Source organism: Gallinula chloropus (genome assembly GCF_964237585.1).
Source record: "Gallinula chloropus genome assembly, chromosome: 11".
Classification (NCBI taxonomy): Eukaryota; Metazoa; Chordata; class Aves; order Gruiformes; family Rallidae; genus Gallinula; species Gallinula chloropus.
This window is the reverse complement of record NC_140096.1, coordinates 9,072,053-9,099,760: the sequence shown is the minus strand read 5'-3', so window position 1 is coordinate 9,099,760 and position 27,708 is coordinate 9,072,053. Positions and strand designations below refer to the sequence as shown.

The 27,708-nt window shown below is 56.2% G+C and overlaps 1 protein-coding gene across 1 annotated transcript in view; it reads right to left on the bottom strand.

Annotated features, from left to right (window-relative positions):
• Positions 1-27,708, bottom strand: part of AR (androgen receptor) — a 43,073-nt gene that overhangs the window by 4,743 nt on the left and 10,622 nt on the right. The window contains exons 2-4 of the mRNA XM_084269206.1: positions 17,049-17,200; positions 8,985-9,101; positions 2,371-2,658 (exon numbers count right to left, since the gene is read on the bottom strand). Coding sequence (XP_084125332.1) covers positions 2,371-2,658; positions 8,985-9,101; positions 17,049-17,200 — 557 coding nt within the window. The remainder of the gene's footprint in view (positions 1-2,370; positions 2,659-8,984; positions 9,102-17,048; positions 17,201-27,708) is intronic.

Here is a 27,708-nt window from a genome sequence, read left to right as displayed (position 1 = left end):
CATGGGATGCTCAGCCCCCCCAAATCCTTTTTAAATTGCTCTTTGAAGGAAAAACGTTTCTCATCCTTGGAGGGACCTGTCAAACAATGCTCGACTAAAGCCACACAGTTGTCGTGCTCGGCACCAGAGGCTCAGGCTGAGACGCGCTGCGTGGCCGTGGGCTGCAGGTTCATTGCTCTCCACGCTGCAGCACTGCAGTGGGTGGCCAAGCCCCAGGCTGCTCCTGCTGCCTGTCACCGTGGCCGTTGTTCCTTATCCAGCCCTCGGTCTCCAACAGGCCGTGTGAGGATCCTGCTGCTTCGACACAGCAAACCCATGTCCCGCCGCTCTGAACCGCCTGGGGTCTGTTTCCACCCCTCGCCCCCCACCTGCATTTGCCCGCATCACCCTGAGCTGCCCAGCTGCCCACCCGCAGGCCCCAGGACTGCCAACACCTCTGCTTCCTGAACCAAAACGAGCTTTAAACAAATTACAGAGAGCAGCCGACCTCTGGCTATGGTGGAAGCCTGCAAGGATACCCAAGAAGCAGGGAATGCCATGCCCAGGCACAGCCGCCTGCTCCCAGAGCTGGCCGGCCACTGCCAGCTGCGCCCGTCCCTCGCCCAGCTCCCAGGGGACACCAGAGCAGGCTGACCCCCACCCTCCCAAACTGACCCCCCCCAGCCGCAGCAGCTGGACTGCAGCCCGAGCGAGGGGCCACACAACCACCGAAGCACCAGAGTAGCAGCGCTGCTGCGGCTGCTTATCCCTCCCCCGGGAAGCAGCAGGGCAGTGACTCAGTGGTGAGTGCGGCTCTGGCTGCTGAACCCCGGCTGGGGGACAAACCACCTCTGCCTCTGGCTCAGACCTAAGACAAGAACTAATTCTGCCCAGATGCTGCTGCTGGCAGAGCGGATGCCGGCCCTAGGAGGCAGTGGTGCAGCAGCCGGCATCGCTGTGCCGCCATGCACCGTGGGGAGGGAGATCAGGGGCAGCACAGGAGCATAAAAGCCTTTGACACAGGCTGGCTACAAGGAAGAACATTTTTCAAAGCACTCCCCTGTTCCATCAGCGCTCCCATCGCTTTACATCCCCCGCCCCACACTGCTGGTAAGGTTTGGTGGGGTCTCTGCGTACTTTTCTGAAGACAACCCAATGCCTGGTGCAGGTAACTGGAAGATAAAGCACCATTTGTCCCCGGTGTGACCAGCTACCTGAGCCTTTTGACTCCAGAACAGAACCAGCATGGGCTATTCGGCACCTAAACACACCCAGCCCACCGGTTCTCCTGGCCCACCGGTCAAGCCACTCCAAGGGGAACTGCTGAACTGGGAGCACCACACGCCCAGCCACCTGTCACCACCGGGTTTTGGCAAATATTGCCAAGTTCTCTCCTCCAGCTGTATCGCCCCACACACAGAGAGCAGCATCCCTCTTTCCTGAGGAACAGGAGCAGGACCAGGGCAGGATGGCAGCGTGGCATCGTCCTCACATCCCAGTCCCAGGGAGGACAAACTGGATCCTGCTGCACCCAGAGTGATCTCAGTCATCTGTAATTTCACTCCCTGGCTGGCAGGATGTCAGCACGTGGTGTGTCAGTGAGTGGTGAGCTCTGTGTTGAGAACACAGGAGCGGATTCAGTGAAGCACACCCATGTACAGCACCCGATAGCCATCACCACCGACAGCCGTCACCCCCGGGAGCCTTCCCGAGTGAAATGTCACGACTCCGGCTGTACCACAAACACGTGCCAGCAGCCTGTCACAAAGAGAGGGGTCCCACTGCCAGGAAAGAGCCCTTCGCGACCACGTTCGCAGTTTTGCAGTTAACTGGTGTGTGAAATACAGAGCTGGTGGGGAAGGATTTGTCCTGTCCAGATCCCCAGCTCCTGGCAGCCCAGCCTGCCCCTCTCACCCCTGGGGAGCACACCCTTGTTGCTGCATCATGCAGGCTACAGGACTTTGCTGGTGAGGAGGGGACAGCCCTGGATACGGAGCAAAGCCCCCACAGGGAGCATGGGGGGACAGTGAGATCCCTCAGCCATGACCATGACCAGCCTCAGCCCCTCCAGCACAGGGAGGCTGCCACACGCCCACCCAGTGCCATGTGCTGGGGTTATCAGCAGGGACAGACCCACGGCACAGGTTCCTATGTGCTTCAGTACACCTTCCTCACCTCTCGCACCGAGCAGCTGCCCCAAGGAGACCAACCCAATGCTGCCGCAGCCTGCCTTCCGGGGCACCCCATGGCTGGGCACCACGGGGAGACACTCCCCAGGGAACTGTGTGATGGCAGGACACAGGCTGCAGACCCTCTCCCACGAGCCGCCCTGGGTGACACAAGCAGGGGGCTTCAGGAAGGAAGGGCAGGATGCGTGGGGTCTGAGCTCACCTGGCAAGGCCTTCGCCCACTTGACCACATAGACCAGCTGCCTCTCGCCGAGCTCATTCAGGCTGGTCAGGAGGTTGGAGAAGGAGTCTGGCTGGCTGTTGTCGTGGCCGGCGCACACCACTCCGGGCTCGATGGCCTCCAGGACGTTGAGGAAGATGGGCTGGCACTCATACCCATCAATGTGCGTCATCACCAGCTTGGGAGCTTGCTCCTCTGTGGGGCTGGATGAGCCGAATGCATCAGCATCATCTTGTGTCTTCAGGTTCCCCAGCTTCTTCAGCTTGCGGGCTGTGGAAATGACACCTTTCAGTGTGAGACTTAGAAATAAAAGCAGAACAACAACTTGTGGCTTCTTGGCCTCCAGCTCCATTGCATATATTTATGAGAAAAGGGAATCTGATGGCCAGCAGCAGCTAGACCTTCAGCACACACCGCCCAGAGAGTGCCCCAGCATCACAGACTTCGCCTAAGGACACAGCACAGAACACGCTGAAGAAGGCAATCCACTGTTCATTAATCTTACAAGGAAAAGAACAAGCACCATCTCCACCCTCAGCCCCGACCCGCTGCACGTTCACCCCTCTTAGGAACGGAGGGGAAGAACCGGGGAAACGAGCGGAGAGCAGCTCGGTTCAGACAGCAGCTCATGTGGAAGCAGAGCCAGCAGACAAACCCGGGGCCAGGCACGCTCCAGGGAAAAGCACCACTGTGCTCAGACACAGCGGTGGGCCTGCTCCCTCCCAGCCCAGAGCCGAAGCAGACTGTAACCCAGGGGAAACCACCTTGCTGCCCGGGGCTCCTGCGCCACCTGCCACATTGCAACCCACACATCTATTATGGAAAATACATCGATCTCAAAGCCAGTCATGGTCCCAGGACTGTTTGCCTGGAGCCTCCCCAGCTCACCCCCCAGCTCACCCATCGAGGGGGAGCAGGCTGGCACAGGGCTGCTGTGAGCAAGGCCATGCTGTGAGCAAGCGTCGCTGCTGTGCACCTGGCTCTCCATTACAGATGCCACTCTGCTAGCAAGATACAGCCAGAGCTTCAGATGCACAGCTCCAGCATTCCCTGAGAGTCAGCGTCCACCTGACCCAGTTCTACATGCAGTGTCCAGCACCGTGCAGCTGGCAGGGGTCTGCTGGTGGGAACGGCTTTCAGCCCTTGCCATCTCCACCCCCCCCTAATTAATTAGAGGAAAAAAGCCATCATTTCATTTAAGCAGAGAATTTAACATCAAACCAACTGTCCTTGGGGCTTTGGCTCCTTCGTTACATGATACTTATCTCAAATTTCCTTTCAGCTGTAATTAGAAAAATAAGCAGCGGAACATAAAAACGTCAAGTTAAAGTGCAGCTTTGTAAATCAATTCCAATCGTTGATCTTTAAGTCATGTACTTTGGATGATCTGCTGTATGAGCAATTAAGAGGGGCTGCTCTGTGAAAAGGGAGCAGAAAAGAGGAATAAAATTGAGAGACAGCAACAGGACTGCAGAGCAGTGTGACATGCTCTAGCCAGCATCCAGCTGCCCCTCTCCAAGCCCTCCGAAGTCACCGGCAGCACCAAGATGGGGCAGGCTCCTGCTGCTCCCCTGCCAGCCCCCCAGAGCTGCTCCTGGCATGGGTACAGCATGGCTCTCTGGGGAGCTGCATGGCGTGGTTCCCAACAAGCAGTGTGGAAGGAGAGGGGTGCAGACCACTGATCCCACCTTTCCCAACAACCAGGGGCTCATTCGGGAAGGGGGCACCAGGGCTGGCCCCACCTGGGGCACAAACCTGTCTCAGGTTCCTGCTTGGCACCGGACCTTCAGTGACACAGTGGTGTGAGGGAAGAGACGCTCCTGGGCTTAAAAGAAGAAATAAAACCCAGACTGTGTCTTCCCAAGATGAATAATCAGTGCCCATCAGGTCCTGGCGTGAACAGAGCCAGGCCCACGCCATATACAAGGCACACATGGTTTTGTTTAAGTGTAATTTTTTTTTGTTAGAACTAAATTATCCAGCACTGAGAGATGTTGAGTGCAGCAGGAACCCAAGTACTGACCGCGCTGGCTCTGAGACTGCAGCCATAAACCCAGCCCCTCCGCTGGGAGAGCATGGAGGAGGATGACACCGGCTCTCCTCTGAGGAGCCCCATGCCTGGCTGTGCTCCCCTGGAGCAGATGCTCCACAGAACCCTGAAACACCGATGGAGAAAAGCTCTGGAGGTACAGAGTAGCTTGCAGTCAGTCCCTCTGCAAAGCCCTTCTGTGGGGCAGCTCCTCCTCAGCAGTCACCAGGATCACAAACAGCAGTAAAAGACTGAGCAGGGCCAGGCAGGGGGGTACAGCGCTCCCCAGCCAGGCCGGGATGAGCCCCACCGCCTGACCGAACACTCTGGCTCGACGGGTGGGCTCTCAGTGGGGACTGTGGCACTCACAAGCCTGGGGAAGCAGCTTCTGGCACAGCGTGGCACAGCATAGCACAGCGTGGCACAGCGTGGCACAGCACAGACGCTCTGCCTGCAGTCCGACCCAGCATCAACTGTATGGCATCATGGCAAATAATTCACCAGTGCCAACCCTGCTGGGGAGACACCACGGGGCGATGATCAAAGTGACACAGGTCTTAAGCAACTCAACCTGCCCACCCGGCAGGGCTCTGGGCTCCAGCACAGACCTTCCAGCAGCACTGGGACTCAGGGAAGCTCTGGGGACCTGGTAGAAAAGGGCTTTGCACAAGCACCAGCACAGCAACCCTACCAGCCCCCAGCACCGCACGCCAATAGCCTCTTCTCTTAATGTTTTGACACAATCACATTGTCAGAACCAGACCCTGCCACGGTATCAGTCTTACCCAGCACAGTAATTTTACTTGATAATCATAACAGCACCGGCAGAGCAAACACGTTCAGGAGATCTGAGTCAGTCTGGCTCAGGGGAATTAAAAACCTCAAATGATACAAAATCAGTGGGTACAGCTGAATGACTGCAAATCACCCAGGGGGATACATCCCAAAAGCAATTATCAGTGTTGGGGCAACACCCGACAGGTCTGGCTCCTACAGGGGTTGCTCACAGCCCTTTGCTAGGGAGTGTCTACAGTAGTTCCAAGGGGAAAACGGGTCCTTTTCACTAAAAAAAAACAGTCTTTGTGACAATGCAAAGACAGGAAAGCAGTAAGGAACATCCAGGACTCATCACCAAATGGACTGACCAAGGGCTGCCGAGACGCTCAGTCTGTGGCAGCAGAGCACGTTTCACTGTGAGCAGAAGCATCAAGCAACTGCGAAAGGGATCCATGCTCAATGGCTGTTGAACAGCCCCCTCCAGCCTGAACTCGCACCAAAAGCTGAGGGACAATCCCCAAGGGCTGAGCTGGCAGCACCAGGCAGTGGATGCAGGGCCAGCTGGGTCCCAGGCATGAAGAGGAGGAAGATGCTGGCCAGAAGGCATCTTCCCAGCACCTTTAAGCACTGACGCTGCCAGCCCTGGGGAAGTGTGATTATATGCTCGCCATACGAGCAAACTGTCTGCAAACTGCAGGAGCTGTAAGAATAGTAACAACCAGGCAAGGCACCTTGGAGCAAGGAAGTCAAGGCTTTACCTGGGTGGCTACACAGGACTGGAGGGTTATTAAGTCACTGCCAGCAAACACCCGCTGCTGGGACAGAATGTCAGTAAGAGCAGTGTTTCCAATCTCACAAGCACAGCCCTGATAAAGATTCAGCTGCTGGAAATCAAGGACAGACAAGATAAACAATAAGGTACGTCTACCACAACACAGAACCCAATTAACTACTGCAACCACATGGCAGGAAGTCTGTGAGATTCCCCACTGCTGGAGATGCTTACATTGGCATCAAACGCTCCAGAGACACCAGCTCTATTTTAACCACAGCAACTGGACTTGATCTAGGACTAAGTACAGGCCTGACTCTTCCATTGGCTTTCCCAGGCTACCAGCAGTTCCTACAGGAGCTTTCTGGCCCCACCATTAGAGAAATGAGCTGCATTTTCCAGGCTTAGGGAGTTTTGCCCCAAAACAGGACCCACATGGAGCCCTTGCCCAAGACGTCCCGATGCCAGCTCCGGCATGGGCAGCGGTGCTTGGGTCTCACCAGGGGAACAGCCTACATGCCCACAGTAAAACTCACTGCAGCAAGTGAACCAGAGGCACCTTAAACCCAGAGCTCAGCAGCTGTGCTGGCTGGGTGAGGGGCTGGAGCAGGACAGGGGGTCTGGACACCCATGTGTGCAGCAGGGGCTGGCAGGATGTGTACAGCAGCACAAAGCCAGGGCTGGGGCTGGCAGGATCCGTGCAGCACTGAGTGCAGCAGCACATCTCTGGGGTTGAGGCTGGCAGGATGTGTGCAGGATGCTCGCATGGGGCACTGGTGCTGTGGGAGAGGCAGGGCTGTGCACCAGCAGCACCCAGCACACAAAACCAGCATTATCACTTCCCCCCCCTCCTCCCGCCCCCTTCCTTCTCCTGGGCTCTACAGTGTTGGTGGGGAGAGAAGATTCAGTCTAATGGCTTTCAGCTCGCAGGTCACAGTGATCTCCATCAATAATGAAGTGAGTTGACACATTGCCACTCTGCGCCAAGCCGTCCTCGCTAAGTCACCCCCTCCTCCCGCTGAGCCCATGGAGCTGCAGCTCCACCGGAGCCTGTGAGCGACTGGTAATTAGCCCACAGTTAAACCCACTGCTCAGGCTTTGTCCCTCCACTGTGGGAGAAATAACTGTGGACAAACTCATAGCATGCATGCCTCTAACAATTGCCTCTAAACCGACATTCAAAACAAATGTAAACCAGACCAGGCAGAATAGGTCAGGGTGACCCAACAAGCTTAAAGGGAGAAAAGGGGGAGGGGGGCTATCAGTATTAGCATTAATTTTGTCAGGGTGTCCTGCAGAAGGAGGTTACGCTGATGTGTCTTCTCTTACTTAAAGAAATGTCACCGGAAAGCAGCAGTTGAAAGGAGAGCATGCCTGTTCTGGATGGCATCAGGAAGCCCAGCTGGCTGCAGGGCAGGGACCTGCGTTTGGCTGCTCACCCCCATCCCCAGAAACCCCACAGACAGGGCAGGGCAGCAGCAGGACCCCAGCCCCAACAAAGGAAGGGTCACAGAGCATCTCCCTGCTTCCCCTGGGAAGCCATGGCTACCAATGGCCATGGAAATGGCCAAGGCCAGCAACTCCTCCGAGAGGACAGGCTGGGCTCTGGGACAGGCTGGGCTCTGGGACAGGCTCCTTCACCCCAGCTGGGCCAGTCAAGCGCTGGGCACAGAACCAGAGACCTGTAACAGAGGCAGCACCCAGCGACTCCAGCCAACAAACACGGCTTGGTCGCAGCGGGTGGCTTGGGCACCCCATTGGCGCTCCAAAATCGCGGCGTGTCTTAGCCCATGCCCACACGTGTCAGCCGCAAGGCACTGAGCAGCAGCACCCTGCCATTTGCCAACAGCTCACCAGAAGACACTGGGGACAGTAAACAAGGAGGCGTGGGAGCCAGGGCATGGGCTGGCACAGCGAGGTTTTAGGGCTGCGTTACCCTCTGGGACATTTGACTTTGCTGGGACATTTGACTTTGCTGCTCATTACCAGGAGGAAAGGAAGAAGCTGCACATGGCCACGTCATGCTCTGCCCCATGACCTGTGCCCTGCCCAGAGTCACTGCCCGCTGCTGCCGAAGCAGAGGAAGAGAGATGGTGTCATCTTGCCACCGCAATCATTGGAACCTGAGCGCCAAGAACTGCTTTGGGAGAAACAGGATTAGGACCATCGCTCCTCGATGAGCAGTGAACCAGATCACTTTTGGCAGCAAGCTCTTCAAGACCAGGCTCCAGCGGCGCCAGGAGGCACTGCATCAGCACAAGTATTGACACTGAAATGCTGGCATATGTCACCAGCCAGAGCTCCCTGCTTCCCTCTGCGCTGGGCTTCCCGCATCACCCGTCACCCCGCGCTGCTCCATGGCCAGGGGCCTGTCATCGTGAGACCTATCCCCAGCCCTGTCTGCCAGGGGATTATCTCCCCCCCCCCCCACTTGAAGATGGGCCACCCATCACTCCCTCACAGCTTACAGATTTTGAGCAGAAACCCCTGATTTTGGATACGCTGATGGGTTTTGGTAGAGCTACAGGTCTTGGAACAGGGCAAGGGGTAACAAGGACCTTTTCCAGCAACACAGGAGCAACTTCCACCCAGCGAAGGACAACGCTGGGGCTGGAATTTTATAAAGAAAGATGCCCCTTTCTGCCTGGGAAAACACATCTCGAGATGGGAGCGCTCCGTTCAAGGCGCTGCGGTCTGTGTGTGAACCCAGCCTCCCCAGCTGTTTACATTTTTTCAGATTAACAAGGTTTTAAATTAAGGAAAAGAATGTTTCCTGAAACTCAAACAAAACTTTAATGAAATTCACAGTTTTGGGTATTAGAAACCTGCAGATGTTTCCCGAAGCTCATCACGCTCCACCAGCCTCGCTGCTTCTGCCCTGCACTGACTCTTAACATGCCAAATATCTTGGTTACTGGCAGCTTGAGACCTGCAGCCCCAACCCATCGCATGGACCCAAAGGATGTTAGATAGGGGATATTAGGTAAGGGATGTTAGACAGGGGACATCATTCAGTACCTCCCAGAGTCATCCCGGCTTCGTAGCACTTGCGCAGGCGGCAGGAGGGGCAGTTTTTCCTCCGGAACTTGTCGATGGTGCAGTCGTTCCGGCTGGCGCAGAGGTACTTCTGTTTACCTAAAGAACGTCAGAGGAAAGGGCTCTGGTCAGACCAGGCTCACAAGGAGGAAAGGGCTCACGCTTTCCCAGTATCACCAGCATAACCAGCATCGCAGGAGGAGAGCAGAGACTGGTTTTTTCCCAGTTCACTGCCCAGCAGAAACCCTTCCCGGGGAGGACAGGGGGTCCCTGGCACAGGCTGCCCAGAGAAGCTGTGGCTGCCCCTGGATCCCCTTGGTCTGGGGAACAGATCGCATGGGGAGCTGCCACCGTGGGTCTCGTGCTGGGCTGGCATCAGTCACCCTGTCCCCTGGGTTGCGCTCAGAGCCAGCTGAGAAACCCCGCAAGGAAGACAGACCCTGGGCAGCAGCAGGTCATGGGGCTGGCTGAAACCTCAGGAGTTCTTGTCAGAGGAGCTGGTGGTACCTTGGAGCCACCTGCCCACGTGTTGAGAGCACAGCCCCGAGAGCTCCCAGGCTCCAGCTCTTTTCCATTCTACTGCCTTGTCTGCTGCACATGCCAAGAATGAACTTTCCTTCCTGACTCATCATTTGTTTTCTTGTCAAGTCTAAACACGTTTGCTGGATTGGGGTTTATCTGATGTTCTTCATGCTGTTCCAAACTAAACCGGTCTCAGCACATAACTGAGCTGTGTACCTCACGCTCTGCCCCAGTTGCCTACAAGGGAAAGCAGCCCATACCCAGCTCAGCCTGGCTTTAGTGCCCTGCACATCTTTGCTTTGCCATTCTGGTAGGAAGAGCCCTTGCGAGTCATCAGAAACCAGTAAAAGGACAAGGTACTGGTTTGGACAAGAAATGCCCCCTGATCTAACAGCTCCCCCCATGTCCCCAGCTTGTGAAGAGACCAGAATGAGGAAAAGCAGCAAACCTCCAGCAGCCCAGAATCACAGAGCTCCCCGGCTGCAGCCTCCCCAGCCTGCCTGCTCCAGGGAGCAGCTCTGCTTCCTGTGCCCCAGGAAGGGATGAGCCTGTGGCAGGTCCCACTGCTCGTCCCTGTTGCTTCACTGGCCATCACAGGGCACAGAAAAGCTCCTTATCATGAGCGCCTTCACACACTGTGCGTGCACAGGGTACAACAAAGGGCCAAAAAAATACCCTATGTGTGAACTCCTCCAAATCCTCACCATTAAAAGCTGATTACACCACCCCCAGTGAAGACTGGAGACACAATGGGGCAAGAGTGCACTACCTGCAGCACGTGGCAGCTTGCTAAATGCTTTTAACACCATTCTCATCAGCACTTCTTCTCACCCCACTCCCTTTGCTCATTACCAGCGCTAAGGACACTCAGACAAGCCTCAGATGCAGCGATTACACCAACTCCCAGAGAACACAAGCACCATCCTCCCTTTCAATAGTTCATTGAGGAGGATGAGTAATAAACAACTTCAGCTGAAACTGGGTTACTTGGAGTTATTTTCGTGCTATGGGAAAGGAGCACTGAGGCCATCCTCCCTCCACCTGACCTCTTTACACCTGCACATCAAATGAGAATAGGTGCCCTCCTCCCTTGGCTTGGGCACAGAGGGCTGCAGGGTGACTCTGCTCGCTGGCCCCATGGCGCCACCTGGCACTGGGACACTTCTGGACCCCTCAAAACTGCCACAAGTACAAGCAGGGTGGACAGAATTTGGGAATCGGGTTCAAGCCCTGCCCGGTGGGGCAGCCACCCTGTTTCCCACCAGCAGCATCCGCCACCTCAGGCATTGGAAGGGATGAGGAGAGGGAGCCACCCCCCATCAGCCCAGACCAGGCAGGTACTCCTGGGCCCGCAGCCCTCCCACATCACTGCACACTAAACAGGCACGTTAGCAGAGGCTCCACAACAGTTTCACCTCCCTGCTGATGGGCTCAGATGAACACAACCTTGTAAGTCAACAACTCACCCCACGGACACGGTACAGAGACGTCCCTGAAACAGCGAAGGCTGGTCCCTGGTTCCCTAAATAAACCCTTTGGGGCGGGGACCAGTTTCCTCTGAACTGGGGGGCTTGGTCCAGCACTGTTTATTTTAAGCCTTTGGCCATTAACAAAAAGGGAAGTGAATGGGCATACGATGGCTATTCATGAACCTGCTTCCACTCAGCAGGAGGATAAGCTGCTTGCTCATCATGTCCCAATTCCTAGCAATGCAGGGATTCCCCTTTTAATTACTGGAGAAGCCCAGTGCCCTCATCGTTGCTGGGGACACGGTCTGTGGAACGGAGCTGTGACCCAGGAGGGGGAACATGCTGTGTCACTGCCCCAGAGATGTCAACTGTCCTGATGTGCCTGAGCTCACCCTGTCCACCACAGAGAACTCCAACGGCCAGGATGCTCACCGCCTCTGGCACAGACTGACCTGCTGCTGGGCTCAGCACCTCCCGAGGACACACCAGCAACAGCAGCTCCTCTGCTCCATCCCAGCTGGAGCAGCCAGGAGCACACACAGTTTGACAGCACCGGCACGGCTGTGTAACCAGAGCACGGCTGGGTGCAGGGAGGGAAAGGTGCCACGGGCTCCAGAGGCCCGGAGACCAAGGAAGGGTGGCTGGGACATGGACATCTTCCACCTGTCGCAAGTAACTTCTCATATCCTGAGCCCTGGGTTTAATTACAGGATAATTTACTCGCCTGGTTTCAGAACAAGCTGAGACATTTGCAGTCAGCTGTTCTTCACCCAAAGATAAATATAAAATTTCTTTTATCACCATCAGAATGATTTTGTTTCTCTTTTTCTTTCCTGCAAACAGAAGAGATGCCTTCCCACACTACTCCAAAGCAGGGGCTAAATGCAAGCCCACTAAGTGCAGGTCTACACCTTAAACCTGGCCGCAGTTATACCCTGGCCCTGCTCCTGGCAAAGCCCAGGCTGCCTGGCCTGGCAGCGGGGACGCTGGCAAGGCCCCGGCCTCGGATACAGTTACGCAGCTGACAACACCACAGATGAATGCTCAGAGAGGACCCCTCCTTCCCTGCCAAACCCAACACTGGGACACTGTGTGACATGCACGTGGGTGAGAAGCAAGGGGGCGAAGGCCCTGAGCCCCCCCAGCTGTGCGGCACCAGCACCTGAGGTCCAGAGCAGCCAGTACAAACTGGGGGTCTCATTGTGCACCCCCAAAGCGGGGCTGTACCCCCGGCCCTTGGCCGCGAACACGCTCCCCCTGCCCCACACCAGGCAGAGAGACACCTCTGCCACCACTGCGTCGTGCTGCCCATCTCGAGCACGGCAGCGACCATCGGGAGCAGAGAGGAACAGCAGCTCCCCAGCCTCCACTGAAAACAAAGGCTCATCAGGAAGGACTTGCTCAGTCCCCAAGTTATTTAACCAAAGGCCTCTCACCATACCTCATACAGCTCTCTCTTCCAGAAAAGAAAGTAACCTATACAGATGTCCAGAGTAAGATTTATGATTGTGAACGTGAAAAGCCACTAAATGCCTTTCGGATGAGAGACATATCCTCGTGTTTCAGGGCACAAACCGAGCTCTAACCCCCGGGGGATGAGGCCAGGCTTTCTGAGAAAGCAAATCCCCAGCTCTCACGTAACCACAGGGTCTCCAGGGCTCTGCCACAAACACAGCCAGGCCGCTATTAATAAACTACCCTCGCAAAGCCATCATCTTAACAGTCACCTGCAATCACCCGAAGGCTGAGAGCCTCAGCCCCAGCGGCACAGCATAGAGGTCGGCACAGCCGTGAGTTCTTCCCCCTTGGGCAGCAGCAGCTGGCAGTGGCTGGGACGGCAGCCTGGCCCTGGGGAAGGGCACAAGGAAGCTCAAAAGTGAGGGAGTCAAAAGTGAAGGCTGGCAGATGAAAGCGATAGCTGGCCAGAGATGAGCAAGCGTGGAAGCTCCAGACATTAGCCAGCCAACGGCACGGGCAGAGGGCAGGTCCCTATGGAAGGCAACCCAGGAAGAAGTCTGGAGTGAGCCAAGGCTGAATGATGGGCTTTAAGAGCCAACAGCTGTGGAACTGACCAAATTGAAAGGGTTTTCAGAGTGTTTAAAAGGCGCTTAAACCCAGCGAGCAAGAACGTTTTAATTGCTCAGTGCTCTGGCAATGGGACAAACTGTTATCCTGATCCTGCTCCAGGCTCCAGCCAGAGCTGCGTCCAACCCCTCATGCTCAGCACAGGCCGCAGCAGCCCACACTGCCCACCCACCCGTGGCACAGTGCGGGAACCACTGCCCCTCAGCACACTCGTCGACATGGGTGCTGATGTACTGCATCACCTGCAGAGAAGCATCGCTGCACCGGGCCAGGGGAGCTGGTCTGCAGACACCAGGGGCAGGGAAAAGCCATCCCAGCGGCAGGCAGTGGCTGAATCAGGAAGGCCTGGGTTTCAAAGGTCTGCTTGTTCCACCTTCCGCTCATCCCACCTAAGGCCAACAACACCCAAAGGGTGCTGAGAAGGGTGCCCACCACCGGAGCAGGGGATCACAGTGCCGGTGCCACGCTTGTGTGTGCTGTCAGGTCAGCCTCGAGGAGAAAAGTGTTTTACAACACGGTGAGGGGCTTTGAAAATGGTTCCCCTTGGCTTGCTGTCATCTTGAAACCTGGCAGGAAACTGCTGAGCTGGCCCAGGGACATTTCCCCGGCGCACAGCTAATCCTCAGCAGATCAGGATGTAGAACAATAACCCATATGGAGAGTGACCGAAGGAAGACCAGAACAGACTGCGCAGCTCTGGCTGGCAGCCCTGTGGGAAGTATGCCAAATGCTGTGTTATTTTTTTCATTTAGCTCTCTGCTATTTAAAGGCAGCCCCCTGAGGAACATGGCCTAAGGCGTCCCAGTCCCACGCTGCCAGAAGCGTGGTGTGGAGGCAGCTCTGAACCGGCCAAAGTGGCGGCCAGACCTCCTGCGGTCTCAGAGGCACAAGGAAGGCTGATGATATTCTGGGTTGGGTGTAGGGGACAAATCAGGAACGCCTGGCCAGCCAACTGATGTGGAGGTGTGTCACCTCTGAAGTGTTTCCCTGTTCCAGGGACGAGCGTGGCATCCTGAGGACCAAAGCCTGAAGCCTTCAGCTCATCCGAGCCACCCAACCATGCAATGTGATGCCCTGCCCCGGTGTCAGGAAAAGCCCAAACCCGTGCTGAGGTGGATGCACCTTTGTTCACAAACCTTAGCGAGGGGAGGAAGAGGAGTTAGGAGGAGGAGCCCCCTTGGCAGGCTGTGAGCATGTCCAGCAGCAGAGGAGAGGCAGCAACCCTGAACCTCTGGGTCCCTCGGTGCCCCAACACCTGAGCCGGGTGACGGAGAGGGAGAGGCAAACACCAGGTCAGGTAAGGTGACAAAGATGAGGCTGGCCATCACTGAGCAAGGAAGCCACATCAGATCCAAAGCATCTGCAAGGTGTTATATGCCTACATAGAACCTGGCCAGCTATCAATTGGGAGTCTGGACAGAAAGAGATCAGGGGAATATTCACACCTTTGCTGTTAACTCTTCCAGCATCTCTCTGGAGGAATCAGTTGGGCTTCACTTTGGGAAAAAAAAAAACCAAAAACCCTAACTGTGAAATGTTTTATGAAGCTGGAATGATCTGCTGTACTGGGAGCCACACAAACCCCTCAGCGTTCTTCAAAAGGGAAGGGGAATCGAAGCCTTAGCTTTCTTTTTCCTTTAAAAAATAATATTTTCCCTTTCTCATCCTATAGAAGCCAGTGTATGTCTATAAACCCCTCTGAATTGCTGCCAAGTAAGTGCAGCATTATGCTGGGCAAAGAATACGCTAGAAGAAAAGCCACGTGTCCAGCTATTCTCTGTGGCTGGGAGGTGATCTGTTTGTGCTGCTCTTCAGCCCCGTCCACCGCCTCTCCTGCCCTTCGGCGGCTGCGCCAGGAATGGAAGGGAACAGGGGCAGAAGAAAAGGTTTCTGTGCTCGTCAGAGCAGCTTTCTGATCTGCCGATGTAAAGAGCGTCCAAAGGTGACCCGAGGTTTTCAGAGATGCATCTGATGGACTTTAAAACATGAGAACAGACTGAAGGATCGGCTTTCAGCATCGCTCCCCAGCTTCAGGAAGGAAAGGTCTGGCTGGAAAATCACTGGGAGTTAGAAGAGAAATAATCACCCACTGCTGCCCTGCATTCAAAGGAGTCTGATTTATTGTCTCTTCCCTGAAATAAAGACTCTGCCGTGTAGCTCAGGGTTACATAAGATGAAACCTCACACTGCAGCCAGTGCCCCCCAGCTGCCGCTCCTCACCGCAGACACACTTTGCTCCAGGGTCCCGTCCAGGGAAAGGCGAAGGGCTGCTGCTGCCCGATCCCAACACAGCCCAGCCCTCTGCTTAAAACCAAGAGCAGGCATAAGTACCACTTAAATTAACGACCTAACACCATCAGGAGAGGGAAGACCACCCCGGTACGGGATCAGGAGTGGTGCAAACAGCCCAGGCTGCCTCCTCTCCACCAGCAGACACCCCATGGCCACCGTCCGCATGCTGTGCAGAACAGAGTCCACCCTCCTGCCAAAGGACTCTCTGGCTGCCATGGGGTATTCCATGAACTGACAGGCAGAGCCAAGACTCCACTAACTATAAATCAACAGTAACTCGCTGACTGAAACAAGCATCTGTTATTTACTCTGGTGGCACAAGCCAATCCGTTTGGCCCTACGCAGAGGTGGTGTATAGCTCAGAGACACGGCTGTAAATTATTTACTTGGGAGGCATATGCCAAACTTATCATCTATTCATATTATTTGCCCATCCTATTGCGGCAACGGGATGCAGTCGTCCCTACAGCACAGCCCTGCTTCTTCCCTCAAGTAGTGCTGGCAGGTGAGGGGAAGGATGACTCTGAAAAGGCACAGGATGACGCCAGAATCAATCCAGAAGCAGCACCCCAACAGCAGCAGGTGAGCACGCTTCAGACCTCCGCTGGGCACAGGGCTGATGCCAGGCCTGGGAGGGGAAGGTCACAGTGGGACGAGCCAGAGCCAGAAGCCTCCATCCCCATCCCCATCCCCATCCCCGGCCACCGGCTGGGTGGTGTGGTGCCTCCCTCTCCCAGGGATGCTGCAGCCTCTAACGCCGACTGCCAGCGGTGCGCCGAGTGTGTCATGTTAGTGCCGAGGAGGGAGGATGATTTGTGTCGGTTCACCGCTCCAGAAAACATGTCAGATGTGTGATTTACAGGCACGTTGCATTACCAGACAGTATGAGAGATTCATCTGCTGCCAAGGACCCACAGTCCAGGGTAGCAGCTGGGCTAGGTCCTTCTGCAGGCTCATTACCTGCAAAGACCTCACTGTCAAGAAGGGACATCTGGGCTCACACCTGTCTCTGCAGAGCCTGGCACTGCTGGGGATGGAGGAGAAGTTGCTTTGTCAGGGGGTGGGCAGAAGGATCATGGACTCCAAGGTCATGGCACGGCTCTCAACAGACACGTGGTTCTGCAGGCACTGGGAAAAAGGACCCTCTGGAAGGGATGCAAAAGAGGAAAAGCATCCCTGAGATCCAGAGCTGTGGGTCTGAGGTTGCAGGAGGGCTGATGGGAGGTTAAAGCACCCTTGAGCATCAAGAGGAGAAGAGGGAACGGGCTGCTCGGGTCTCACTAGGTCACTGAGATCATGGGCAGTGAAAGGGACAGTGCTATGACAATGTGGCTACTTTTTGAGGGCAATCTGTAATGTGGGGTGACAAACACAGGGCAAGGTAATCAACTTATCTTTGAATTTTCTCCATTCTCTAGTTTAAGGGACCTTAGAACCCCCACACACACATTGTCTCCACCACTCTTGCCTCAGTCCCCTCAGCCTGATGGGCTCCCCAGAGCAAGGAGGAAATGTCACGATGCTGCACATGGCTCCAGCACTTCTACCCTGAGAGCATGACTGCCAGCGAAGGAGCTCGTCTCAGCAGCACTTGTCTCAGCTCCTCTTGATTTCACTAGAGAAAGCCAACACACCCGGAGGTGGGAGTGACTGTCCCTCCTCTCCCTGCACACGTTACCTTCGGCTGCCCGCTTGAAGAAGACTTTGCAGCTCCCACAAGTGAGGGCTCCATAGTGGCACCCGGAGGCTTCATCTCCACAGATCAGGCAAGTCTTCTGAGGTGGGAAGTAATAGTCAATGGGCAAGACGTGTTCACGGCCAGTCTCCAACCTGCAGCAGGAAACAGGGCGAGGAGAGGGTCAGCAAACAAGGTCAGGACACGCTGGGGGTGAGCACAGCAGACCACGCTTGGGAGGGTGTTCACAGCAAAGCCCAGTGTTTTGGTGATGGGACAAGCCAAGCGCTGACCAGGACGGAGGCAAGCGATGGCCAAGCCAAGCCTTGCTCTGACACTGCAGAAGACTCTGCTGGTGCTGCTCCCAGCATCGCCCCGGGGAGCAATGTGTGACAGAGAGCAGGCATGGTGACAGCACAGCCTGGGAAGAGAAGGTGACAGGCACAGGCTGTTGCAGCACTCATGTAACTTTGGCTTCAACAGTGAGCCTGGTACATCAGGAAAGACTCTGCGTGCTCATTATGCTCCACGTTCCCACCCCAGCAAGGCTGCTGCTGTCCCTTCACTACAGATTCATTCATTCTTTTGATTCTTAATTTAAACAAGTTAATTTTTTCCAAGATACCACACTCCCTGAAGCTGTTTTCTTCTCACTTTTCTGCCTGGCTTGTTTTCTACCCGTTCCCTTTCCTCATTTGATATCCAGCAACAACCTGACCAAACCTTCTTCCAGGCTGCCTTGCTCAGCTACACAAGTACTAACACCAGCCAGGAGCCTCTGGTGAAAGCATCCAGCCAGCATTTGCTGAGCACACATCCCAGGAGGCTGATCCCCACCCCAGAGTGAAGGCACCACCTCAACATCCCCCAGGGTGCACTGGCACTGAGCCACCAAGCCCCCTGCTCTCACCACCCCCCTTGACAAAACCTCTCCCAAGCTCTGCTGGGGGAGCACCATGTGCCCCCGGCAGCCCTGAGACAACCCCAGCAGGTGCCAGGCACACCAAGAGGGCTGCAGCAACACCAGCGTGAGCAGGAGACCCTTCTCTGCACCTCCACCCCTTCCTGCCACCCCCTGGCCAGCATGGCCACAGCTCCCATGGTGCTGCAGATGTGGGACCTGCTCCCCGTGAGCCGGGACCCTGGGGCAGGACATCACCACCAGCACCAACACCAGCTGCTCTGGGATGAAGCAAGGTACCAGCCAGCCACGTTAACTGCCTTGTGCCTGCCTTCATCTGCCCACCCAAGCCCCTTCCCCTGGGCTGGTGCCTGTTCTGCTGCATCCCCCTGGCACCCATCGCCTCGCGCTTGTTCCATCAGCCCTGTGGAGACACGGCTGTTTCGGAAGGAGAGGTCCCCAGCATCACAGGGCAGTGTGTGTCCGGGTGACATGGGGACCAATGGCACCCTCAGTTATTTGCTAAAACTGGCTTTTTTGTCACAATGTGGGGTGAGGCAATTAGCATCTAACATTGATTAGGTCACTGCAGCTCTGTCCTCAAAGTTCAATCTGCTTTTGGTTGCTGGCATTGTTCGGGTGCTTGCAGGAGAGCTCTTGGAAATCAAGTTACATTAAGAGCAAATGTGGCAGTGCTGGGACTTCTTGGAAGGAAGTCTTTATACTCAGAAAAGCCCCCTTTGGGCCCACAGAGAGAACAGTGCCCCAAATCCACAGAAACCCAAACTGGGATAGATGGCAGCCAGAGCCCACACCATGAATCCTCTCAAAAGCCTTGCAACGTTTAGAGACACCAGCACCAACCCCAGAGCAAGGGAGGCTGCCCTTTTACAGAGAGATATAATTGTATAGATATAAAATTACAAATATATTAAATGCACCAACCTCTCCCCCCCCAGCTTATATTGTTTATATTCTGTATGTATCTCATACATATCCCGTCCTCAGCACCCCTGCCTCACACCACTGCCCAGGGCTGGCACCTCTCCATGCCCGGCAGGCCTGTGGGCAGCTCTGCCTGTCCAGGTGCAGCACAAGCGAGGGGACATCTCCTGCACCAAAAAGCAGCTGGCAGTGTCGAGGTTCAGTTAGAGCAGGACCTGGATCCCCAGCTTTGCCATCAGCTCTCCCAGCAAGAGCTGCTGGTCTGTGAGCAGCATCCTGCAAGTACAAAAGCACGTGGGTGTGCCCCCAGCGTACCTCTGTGCACCTACAAACACCGGGTACCCAGCCCAGCAGCACCCAGGCTCTCCCTGTGCACCGTGTGCTCGGCCTCATCACCGGCAGCCCACTTACGCATGGGCACTGGAGGGAGCTGGCAGGTGCTGATGGTTAATCCTGGCTGTGAGACAGGCTGGGCTTCTGCCTCCGGGGATCACACAGGGCAGCACTCAGCCCTTGTGTCCCATCGCGTCCAGAGACGGACATTCCAGCAGCTATGGAGCGGCTGGGCTGCGGCTGAGCCCCGCAGCACCAAGGCAGTGCTCAGCTCTGGACGGTCCCTTTGCCACCAGAGCCCTTGGGGCAGGAGGATCTGCCCAGCAACGCCACAGATTGCAAAGAGGTGCCAGTTTGCCCTGTCGCCTTTAGAGGGAAAGCGCTGAGAAGGAAACGTGGGCAGCTCCTGAGTGAGCTGTGATGATGGAGCGTTTAACGACCTATTTTCCAGTTTCCAAGAGACCTTTGAAGGGTGTTCCCAAAATACATAGGTCGTAACACTGCCTGAGCCGAACAGGCAGCATGGGGATGCAGTGGGGGCACTTGGAATGGCTGAGTCCCAGACACCCCTTGCCCCAGGGTCCCAACACCAGCAGTACCCACAGTTCTGCCACCCCGGCACAGGGCACCAGAGGGATGGCTCACGATGTGCTGCAGGGCCAAAGTTGGTACCTGCTGATCGCATCCACCCTGCAGAGCTGAGAAAGACCAAGGTCTGGCCCAAACTAGCATCCAGAGCACCAGGAGGGCTCCAGAACATGTGACTGCAGCTGGCACAATGTATGTCAAGTGTCATGCTGCCTCTGAACCCCGGAGTGGGGAGATAGTGCGGTGCAGGCAGACACAACTGGCACAGCAGTGACGTCAGGCAGAGATTCCAGCCCCAGCACGGCTCGAAGGCCAAGGTCAGGGTTACTCACAACGGCTTTTGGGGGCAGGAAAAACAACCTCGGTATCTCTCACAGCTACAGGAGGAATTTTACTGTCGTTTCAGAAGGGTTTGTTAAGGCAACAAACAGCACCCACTTTGCTCCTGCCACACGCAGGTATTCCCGAGGAGCAGGAACTGCAGTTTTGCAGTGCCAGCACTTGTTTGTCAATAGGGAATTTCGCTGAAGAGTCCAGATTTCACAACACACTCTCCACTAGGATCTGCCTGTCCAGCCCCAGCCACGCAGCCCAGCTCATCCCAGCACTCTCAGCCACCAACTGGGACTGCTGGGAGCAGAGCACTTGTGGGAAGAGTGGGGAAGAGCGGCCAGTGGCTTTCCACATCCCTAGAAGTACCCCTGGCTGCAGCGCTTGAGGGGATGCTGAGCTGCCAACCAAACAAGCACTTGCACAGCCACCTGTCTGACACAGCACAGCCCTGCCCAGTCCTTTCAGGCGCTGTCATTTCTGAGATGCTGGGATGACATCAAGAGTAAATGTCACCTTTAAAATGGCACCATCTGCACACGACGTCTCCAGAGGCAGCACCGAAGACCCCTGGCTTCCCGTCAGTGAGGCTGCACAGCTCATGCCTGGACACAGGCCTGTGACACACACAGGGGTGCCAGCCCCACACACGGTGAAAGCAGGACTGCTCCTCCCAGGCATGAGCCTCCTGCTCTCCCTCACAGCCCTTTTCCTCCATCTCTGCCATCAGCCAGAGCTAAACTGAATCTTCCACCGTGAAGCCGTGCCAACCCTGGTAACAAGCCTTGCACAGAGACTGAAGCAGCCAGCCTGTAAAAACGCTGTGAGCAGCTTAAGCCATAAACATGCAGCCTCGTGTGCTGCATTTATTCCCTTTGCTCTGAACAGCCTCGAGTACGTTTCTAAACTGGCCGTGCCCTGCGGGCCCCCTGCACTGGCTGGCAGTGGAGAGGCGGGAGAGCATCGGGACAGCACTGGGGAGAGCATCGGGGGAGCAGCGTGAGCAGCAGGGACAGGCCATGGTAAACACATGCGGGAACTTGATCTTTGCTGGATTGGAACAAGCATTACCAGATGACAATGGATGTTCCAACCACCCCTGGCAGCAGGGCAGGCAGGACAGCACGCCGCAGGAGAAGGTCCTCCCGGCGTGAGGCCCCCACAGCGGCTCAGGGGCAGCTCCCAGCCCAGGGCACAAAGCTCCAACAGGCACAGCTGCATGAGTCCACTCTCAAATCTCCTGAATTTGAACTGCCCTTCTTCCTTTCAAATGCCTTGTTGAGTTATTTTGATGGGGTATTTCTCACACCTTGGGTCCTAGATGCATCTGAAGCCCCACCTGGACTGGCCCAGGCCCCAGCTAGCTGACGGCACCTCATCCTTCTGCTTTCCACCACTGTGCAAGAAGCCAGTTCCCGCCTGCAGCTCCCCAAAACCAGCTGCTGTGTGTGCTGTGGGGCAGCCTTTATCCCAGACCCCACGAACCATCCCAAAACAGCGCCCTGACCAGCTGAGCCACTGCACACCTACGACACGTGGATGACATAGGCCACGTCATCACCCCAACCGCATGGGAGTCACCCAACTAACACCCATCACTGGCTCTCACCTTCCAGCCATCCCAAGGGAAGAGCTGCAAATGAGGTCAGAAAGGTGAAGGGGGGCAGCCACGCTACACCTGAAACGCAGAGCCTGGGCGAAGCCACTGCAGCCTCTGCATCCCACCAGGAGCCTCTGCAGCCAGCAGCTGCCTGCGCTTCAGATGTGGCACGGAGACCAAAGCTTCTGCCTCAAAAACTGAGCTTTACCCAGTGAGCTCAGGGAGCAGCTTGTGGAAACCAGCTCAGGGGAGAGGAAACGCTCCATTTCCCCAGAGAAGGTACCTACAGGAAGACATGGCTTAAACATGTTGTGAGGTCCCTTAAGATGGGAACTTGCCTGACTGTGGAGCAGGGAGGCAAAGAGCCTCGAGGAGCAATGCAGGCAGGCAGTATTAGCCCTGATGAGCACCCCGAGGCCATCAGCACTGTATCAGCACTGTGCTCTGTATAATGCTGGTAACTGTGGAGTCACCTGGAGCCCAAGGACAGGACCTTGGTGTTCCTGGTGCACAGGGCGCCCTACTTATTTCCCAAGGAAACAGTCTGTCCCAACCAGGATTTCTGGAGTCAGTTTAAGCCACAGCATAACCCTCTGTTCCCAAACTCATCTCCCTGGCCGACAAGAAGTGCCTGTGAAGCAAGCCCTGCGAGCTGCATGGCTCTCAATCCTTGCGTTGCCGGCTCCAAGGACACTGCCATCATGCCAGGCGGGAGCACAGCCCCCAGGAAGTGCCTGGGCTGGTCAGCCCTGGCAGGGCACCCCATGTGCAGCACCCCACACCAGCACCCTGCTTTTACAGGACAGCATTTGGCTTTCCCTGCCCCAGCCTCAGCACACAGCACTCGCTGAACACGGAGGGAGAGATGCCATGAGCTCCTCGGTGGCTGTTCACAACAGTCTGTTTGAAGCGCAGGTCTCCCCTGTGTCCCTCAGCCAGGATCACCCCTCCCAGCTCGTGTATCACTGGGGCTGGGACAGGGACCACAGGCTGCCGGATCCGCTGCTGGCTGCACCAGCAGCACAGCTCCTCGTGCCTTTGCAGTGCCAGCACAGTGGTCCCGTGACAAGGTGGGGTCTCCTCAGCAGAGACCCCTGTCCTCAGCCGGGGCTTGCAGGGCTCATGCCCCCACTGCCATCGGCATGGGGCAAAAGGCCAACGCTCCTCTTCCCATGCAGGTTAACATTCCTTTTGCTTTGGCAGGACACAGATCTCAATGCCAGCACCACAGTGACAAACCGGACCAGTTGTCCCAGCTCCCACTCACACAGCCTCTGGACACCAATGCCCATCCCAAGCCTTTCCCTGCCGCTGGCAGGCATGCGGGAGGCTGGCAGACGGGTGGCTGGAGCACCTCATATGAACCGGCCACTTGGTCCCCAAGGCATCTCCACAAATCACTTGGCCAATCAACAAAGTCCCCCCAAGGGAAAACAACAGCTGCTGGAGGGAGAGATGATCCCGTACATGCAGCCCCGGCAGGACAGGGACCGCTGCCAACACCATGTGCAGATGCCCCGCTCACCTCTGTATTTGGGCAAGGGGAGACCCTTCTGCCACCCACAGCCACCTCCCCGGCAGTGGGATGAGTGCTGTGAGCTGCACTCCCCAGCCACTCAGGGCAGGAAACCCCAGGGCTGGTGTCGCCATCACCTACAGCCCCTGGGCAGCAGAACTGAGTCAGCCAGCCCGCCCCTGAGCATCCCCAGCATTTCAGCCCACTTCCAACCCCCACAAGGTCACCCCAACTCGCACTGCATCTTCCCAGGAGCAGGGCAGATCCCGCAGCCGCCCCTCGGCAGGGACCGGAGTCACAGTGCTCCGGGAGGAGGATGCCTGCAGGAAGGAAACTGATCTAAATCAACATCGCACGGAACCTCCAATGCACAGAGAGTTCCCTTTGGCAGCAAAGCTCCTCTGCTTGGGTAATCAAACTGCATCCTTTCTGCATCTGGAACGATTTCCCCTGGGGAATGGGTTCGGTGGTGTCACCTACCTTCACGTTTCACCTGGCACCACACAGATGGGTTCACTTTACATCGGGCCACACTGGTGCCTCTGCAGAGGACATGACAGGTCCTTTCCTTAGCAAGAGCCTTCTCCTGCCTACCAAATCCACAGGGGTTTTTTAAGCAATTATACAGGTCGTCACGACTTTTGGTTTTCCATTCTGTAACTCTGAACATAGCATATGTCCCTTATTTCTTATTCATTAGATGCCAGGTTAATACTTTGTGATACGTGTCAAGCTGAATCCAAATGCTCCATAAACTCAGTGGAAACGTGAACATCTTTAAATTGTTCCTCTGGAAAGTTAGAACTGCTTTTATCAAAGCAGACTGCATTTCAAGTCAGCTGCCTAATAAAGCCAAGTCAGCCTCATCCATGCTCTGCAAACCTCCACTGCCTGGCCCCTTCCTAAGATTTAGTAGCCGTTACCCACTGTACCGTGCCCTGTTCTCTACACAGGTCAAAGAAACCCTGCCACGCTTCCCAGCTTGTGCAGCTCCAAGCAGGTCTCAGCCTTTGAGCTGGCCTGGCTGAATAAATCGGATTTTCTCTACTTTCAGAAGCTGGTTTCACAGTCTGTTCCTGGTGCCGAGTTCTGCTGGAGCCTGACCTCCTCCAAGACACCAGAAAACCCCATGAGCCACCCACCGTTACATCTCACTGACCTCCCAGGACTTTCACAGGCTCCAGCATCTTTACTTCCACGTTCTTCTGTGATGAGGAATGAGGAATAGGGCTCCACACCTTGCCCTGCTGTCAAGATGCGCTTCACAGTGCTCTTCTTGCTTCCAGAGGGAAAACAGGCCCCCAGCTCCACAGCTGGCACCAGCCTCTGTGGGAGCCGGTCTGAAAAGTCCACTCCCCATCACGGCTCCAAAGAACAAGTGGGTGCAGAGGGGCTGCAGACCAGAGCCCTCCCTGCCCCACTCGGACCTCAGACTGCCAGCACGACTCCCGTGAGGGGAGGGCTCCAGCCAGGATGCTGCGGGGTGTCAGCGCTCGCTCCCAGACCCGGGTACTTCACACAGGGAGCATTCTCCCTGCAGTGGAGCGATTGCTAAGGAAACCGCTGCCACAAGTTCTGCATTTTCATCTCTCTGCTGGATGAGGCTGAGCTGGAAACGGTCAGGGAGCAGAGGAACCCAGCATGGGAAAAGGAGCAGACCACAAGCACTGGCCGGTACTGGAGGGACCTGTCCAGGGAGGCACAGTGCACGAGCTGGAGCTGCAAAAGACAGCACCCTTCCTACTCCTCCTCATCCTCCTCACAGCCCTGGGGATGGATGGGGATGAGAGGAAGAAACAGCAAGACCCAGCTCAGGGAGAAGTCCCCACCCCAGCATTCCCTCTCGCAGAAGCAGGACACGGGCTCACTGTGCCAGCTGCACATCACCTGCCGTGCCGGGTCCTGCCCCATGCCCCGCTGCCAGAGGGGTGTCCGGGCTGGCTGAGGTGGGAGCTGCAGCTGGTCCTGTAACTTACTGGCAGAATCGGGTTATTTTTAGGCATGTTTGTACCAGACACAGCTGCAGGGGCACCCGGATCCTTCCGTATTATGTCTGGAAACGGCTCTGAGCATTCCCTGCAGAATTTCTGCTCGGCTCTGCTGGCAAACCACTTGTTTGCTACGGGAGGCTTCACAACTTGCGCAACACCACCATCTCCCCGTGCCCTCAATGCAGCTCACGCTTTGAGTCATCTCGCAGTGAGTAAACACACAAATTATAACGAAGGTTCCGCATATCTATGGTCATCTTGGCACCCTCAGCCCTGATCTCAGCAGCAGAGGCAGCGTGGAGGCAAATTCCTCAGCATCCCGCAGCAACGGGCTGCGCTCCAGCCGGCTCCTCCTGCCTGTGGCCCTGCCTTGGCCGGCGGCTGCCGAAAGGCCGCGGGTGCCCATGGCTCACGGCTGCCCACACCCGCGGCTGCGGCAGCACCACAGGAGGAGTGGGGTGAGCAGACACCTGTGCTGCCAGTATGATGGCTGGTGGCACGCTTGCAGTGAGCTCAGAGCAGCCCAGCCAGCATGGCCTCGGAGCGCTGCCCTGTCACCAGCACCATCTCCGAGTGACGTGGGGCTGGGCAGCCGGACCAGCTGTGCCAGGGGCCGAAAGCGTTCCTGGGGCAGAGCCCTGCAGCAGCAGCCCCTGGATGATCCCAGGGGATCAGTGTGCATGGGAGGATCTCCCATAAGCACAGGCAGGCCCTGAGGTCTGCAGGCACGCCGGCCTGAGGAGCTGTTGCAGTCCTCTACGTGCCCAGCGCCCTGGTTGCATCAGTCCTGCTCTGGCGCCGGTGAAGAGCCAAAGCAGCCAGGAATTGTTTCCTTTTCCACCCACAAATCACCACTCAGCTGCCGCATCCCAGTTTAGGCCTCTCGGCCTTGAGAGCTGCCTCTCCCCCCCCTGTCAAGTGAGCAGCATGACAGCCAGCTCAGGACAAAGCGGGCGAGCGCCCATCTTGACCCTGGCTCTGGGGAAGCCGAAGGATGCCGGGGCAGAGCCCCATCCTCCCTGCCCTGCTGACCCCAGGGGATGCCCCCTCCCTCAAGGGGAAAGGGGCGTGCAGAGTGGCAGTCCCACACCCTGCTAACCTCCAGCAGTCCCCTCGTCCCACTGGGACTCACAGCTCTCCCAGCTCGGGCTGTAACTCAAGTGTTTAAGTGCCAGCATGGCTGAACAGGAGAGCTAAACACGGGGAGAACCGCTGTCCCTCGGACCCCCACAGCCCAGCCCCGCAGCAGGATGCTCCCAACACACATTCCAGCTTTGCTCCCCCTTCAAAGCCACCATCCAAAACAGCCAAGCACCAAGGTGCTGTTGCTTGGCATGGGCTGTGCTGTAAACAAGACAGGGGAAAATAAATTAGTCCCTGAGCTGCTATTTTTTTCCCCTAACCATTTAAAGATGTTCCTGGGGATTCGGAAGCAGATCGGGAAGTAACAGATTTCTCTGCAAGTGGAAGATCATATTATCAGGGAAAGACTTTCCGACCACAGGGGACACATAAAACCCAAGTAAATAGCCCAAAGCCAGCAAACTAAAGCCATGTGAGGAGGCTGAGCTCATTGGGATGGCCACACGCATTCTGCGGTGTATGAGCACGCACGGGGACAATGCCTGGGGCCAGCTGAGCCAGGGACATGGTCCCAGCAGGACCCACGGCTCCGGGCGTCAGACCTGAGCTGGGCATGTGCCGCCACCCACCTAAATGGAGCCAGCACTTCCAGATGGTGGGAGAAGGGACGGGCTGACCAGAGGGTTATTTCTCCCCCAGGTGCCCGAGTAGTGACAAGAAGAGGTGGTGATTTCGTGCTGAGCCCCAGCCAGCTGGGGCGGCCCCATGACCAATGCTCCTTCCCACTGGACAGGATGGGGCTAAGTGCCCACTCCTCCACATCTCCAGCACAGATGGAGCAGGCACTGGGCAAGGGATGGAGACATTACTTCTGCAAGGGATACGTGTACAAAAACTAGATATCATGACCACAGGTAGAAGACAACACATTCCCACCCATCCCCCATCCCAGAAATAGCATCTGAACAATATTCACATGTGGAATCTCATTTTCCAGTTAATGCACCCAAGTGCCACCCAGACAAAAGCAATTAACCTGATCTGCACACAAATTACTGCCCTCCTTTTCTCTCTTCCCTGAGAGCTGCCGAGATGCTCCAAACCCTCCCCAACAGCACAGGGGAAACGCACTGCTCCAGACAGGCACAGAGGGGGAGGAGGCAGGAGCCTTCGTTAGGAAATTACTGATACAGAAACTTGTGCCTGGACTCTGTTCGCAGCACATGGGCCAAGGTCAAAGCTTTTTTTCTGCCCTTTCTGCCCAGCAAAGACGTGAGTGCAGCTGAAATATGTAACAGCAGAAAAATGGCTGGGGGGTGGTGAGAAAACACTGGGAAAATAAGGCAAAGATCCTGGGAGAGCAAGAAGCAGCAGCC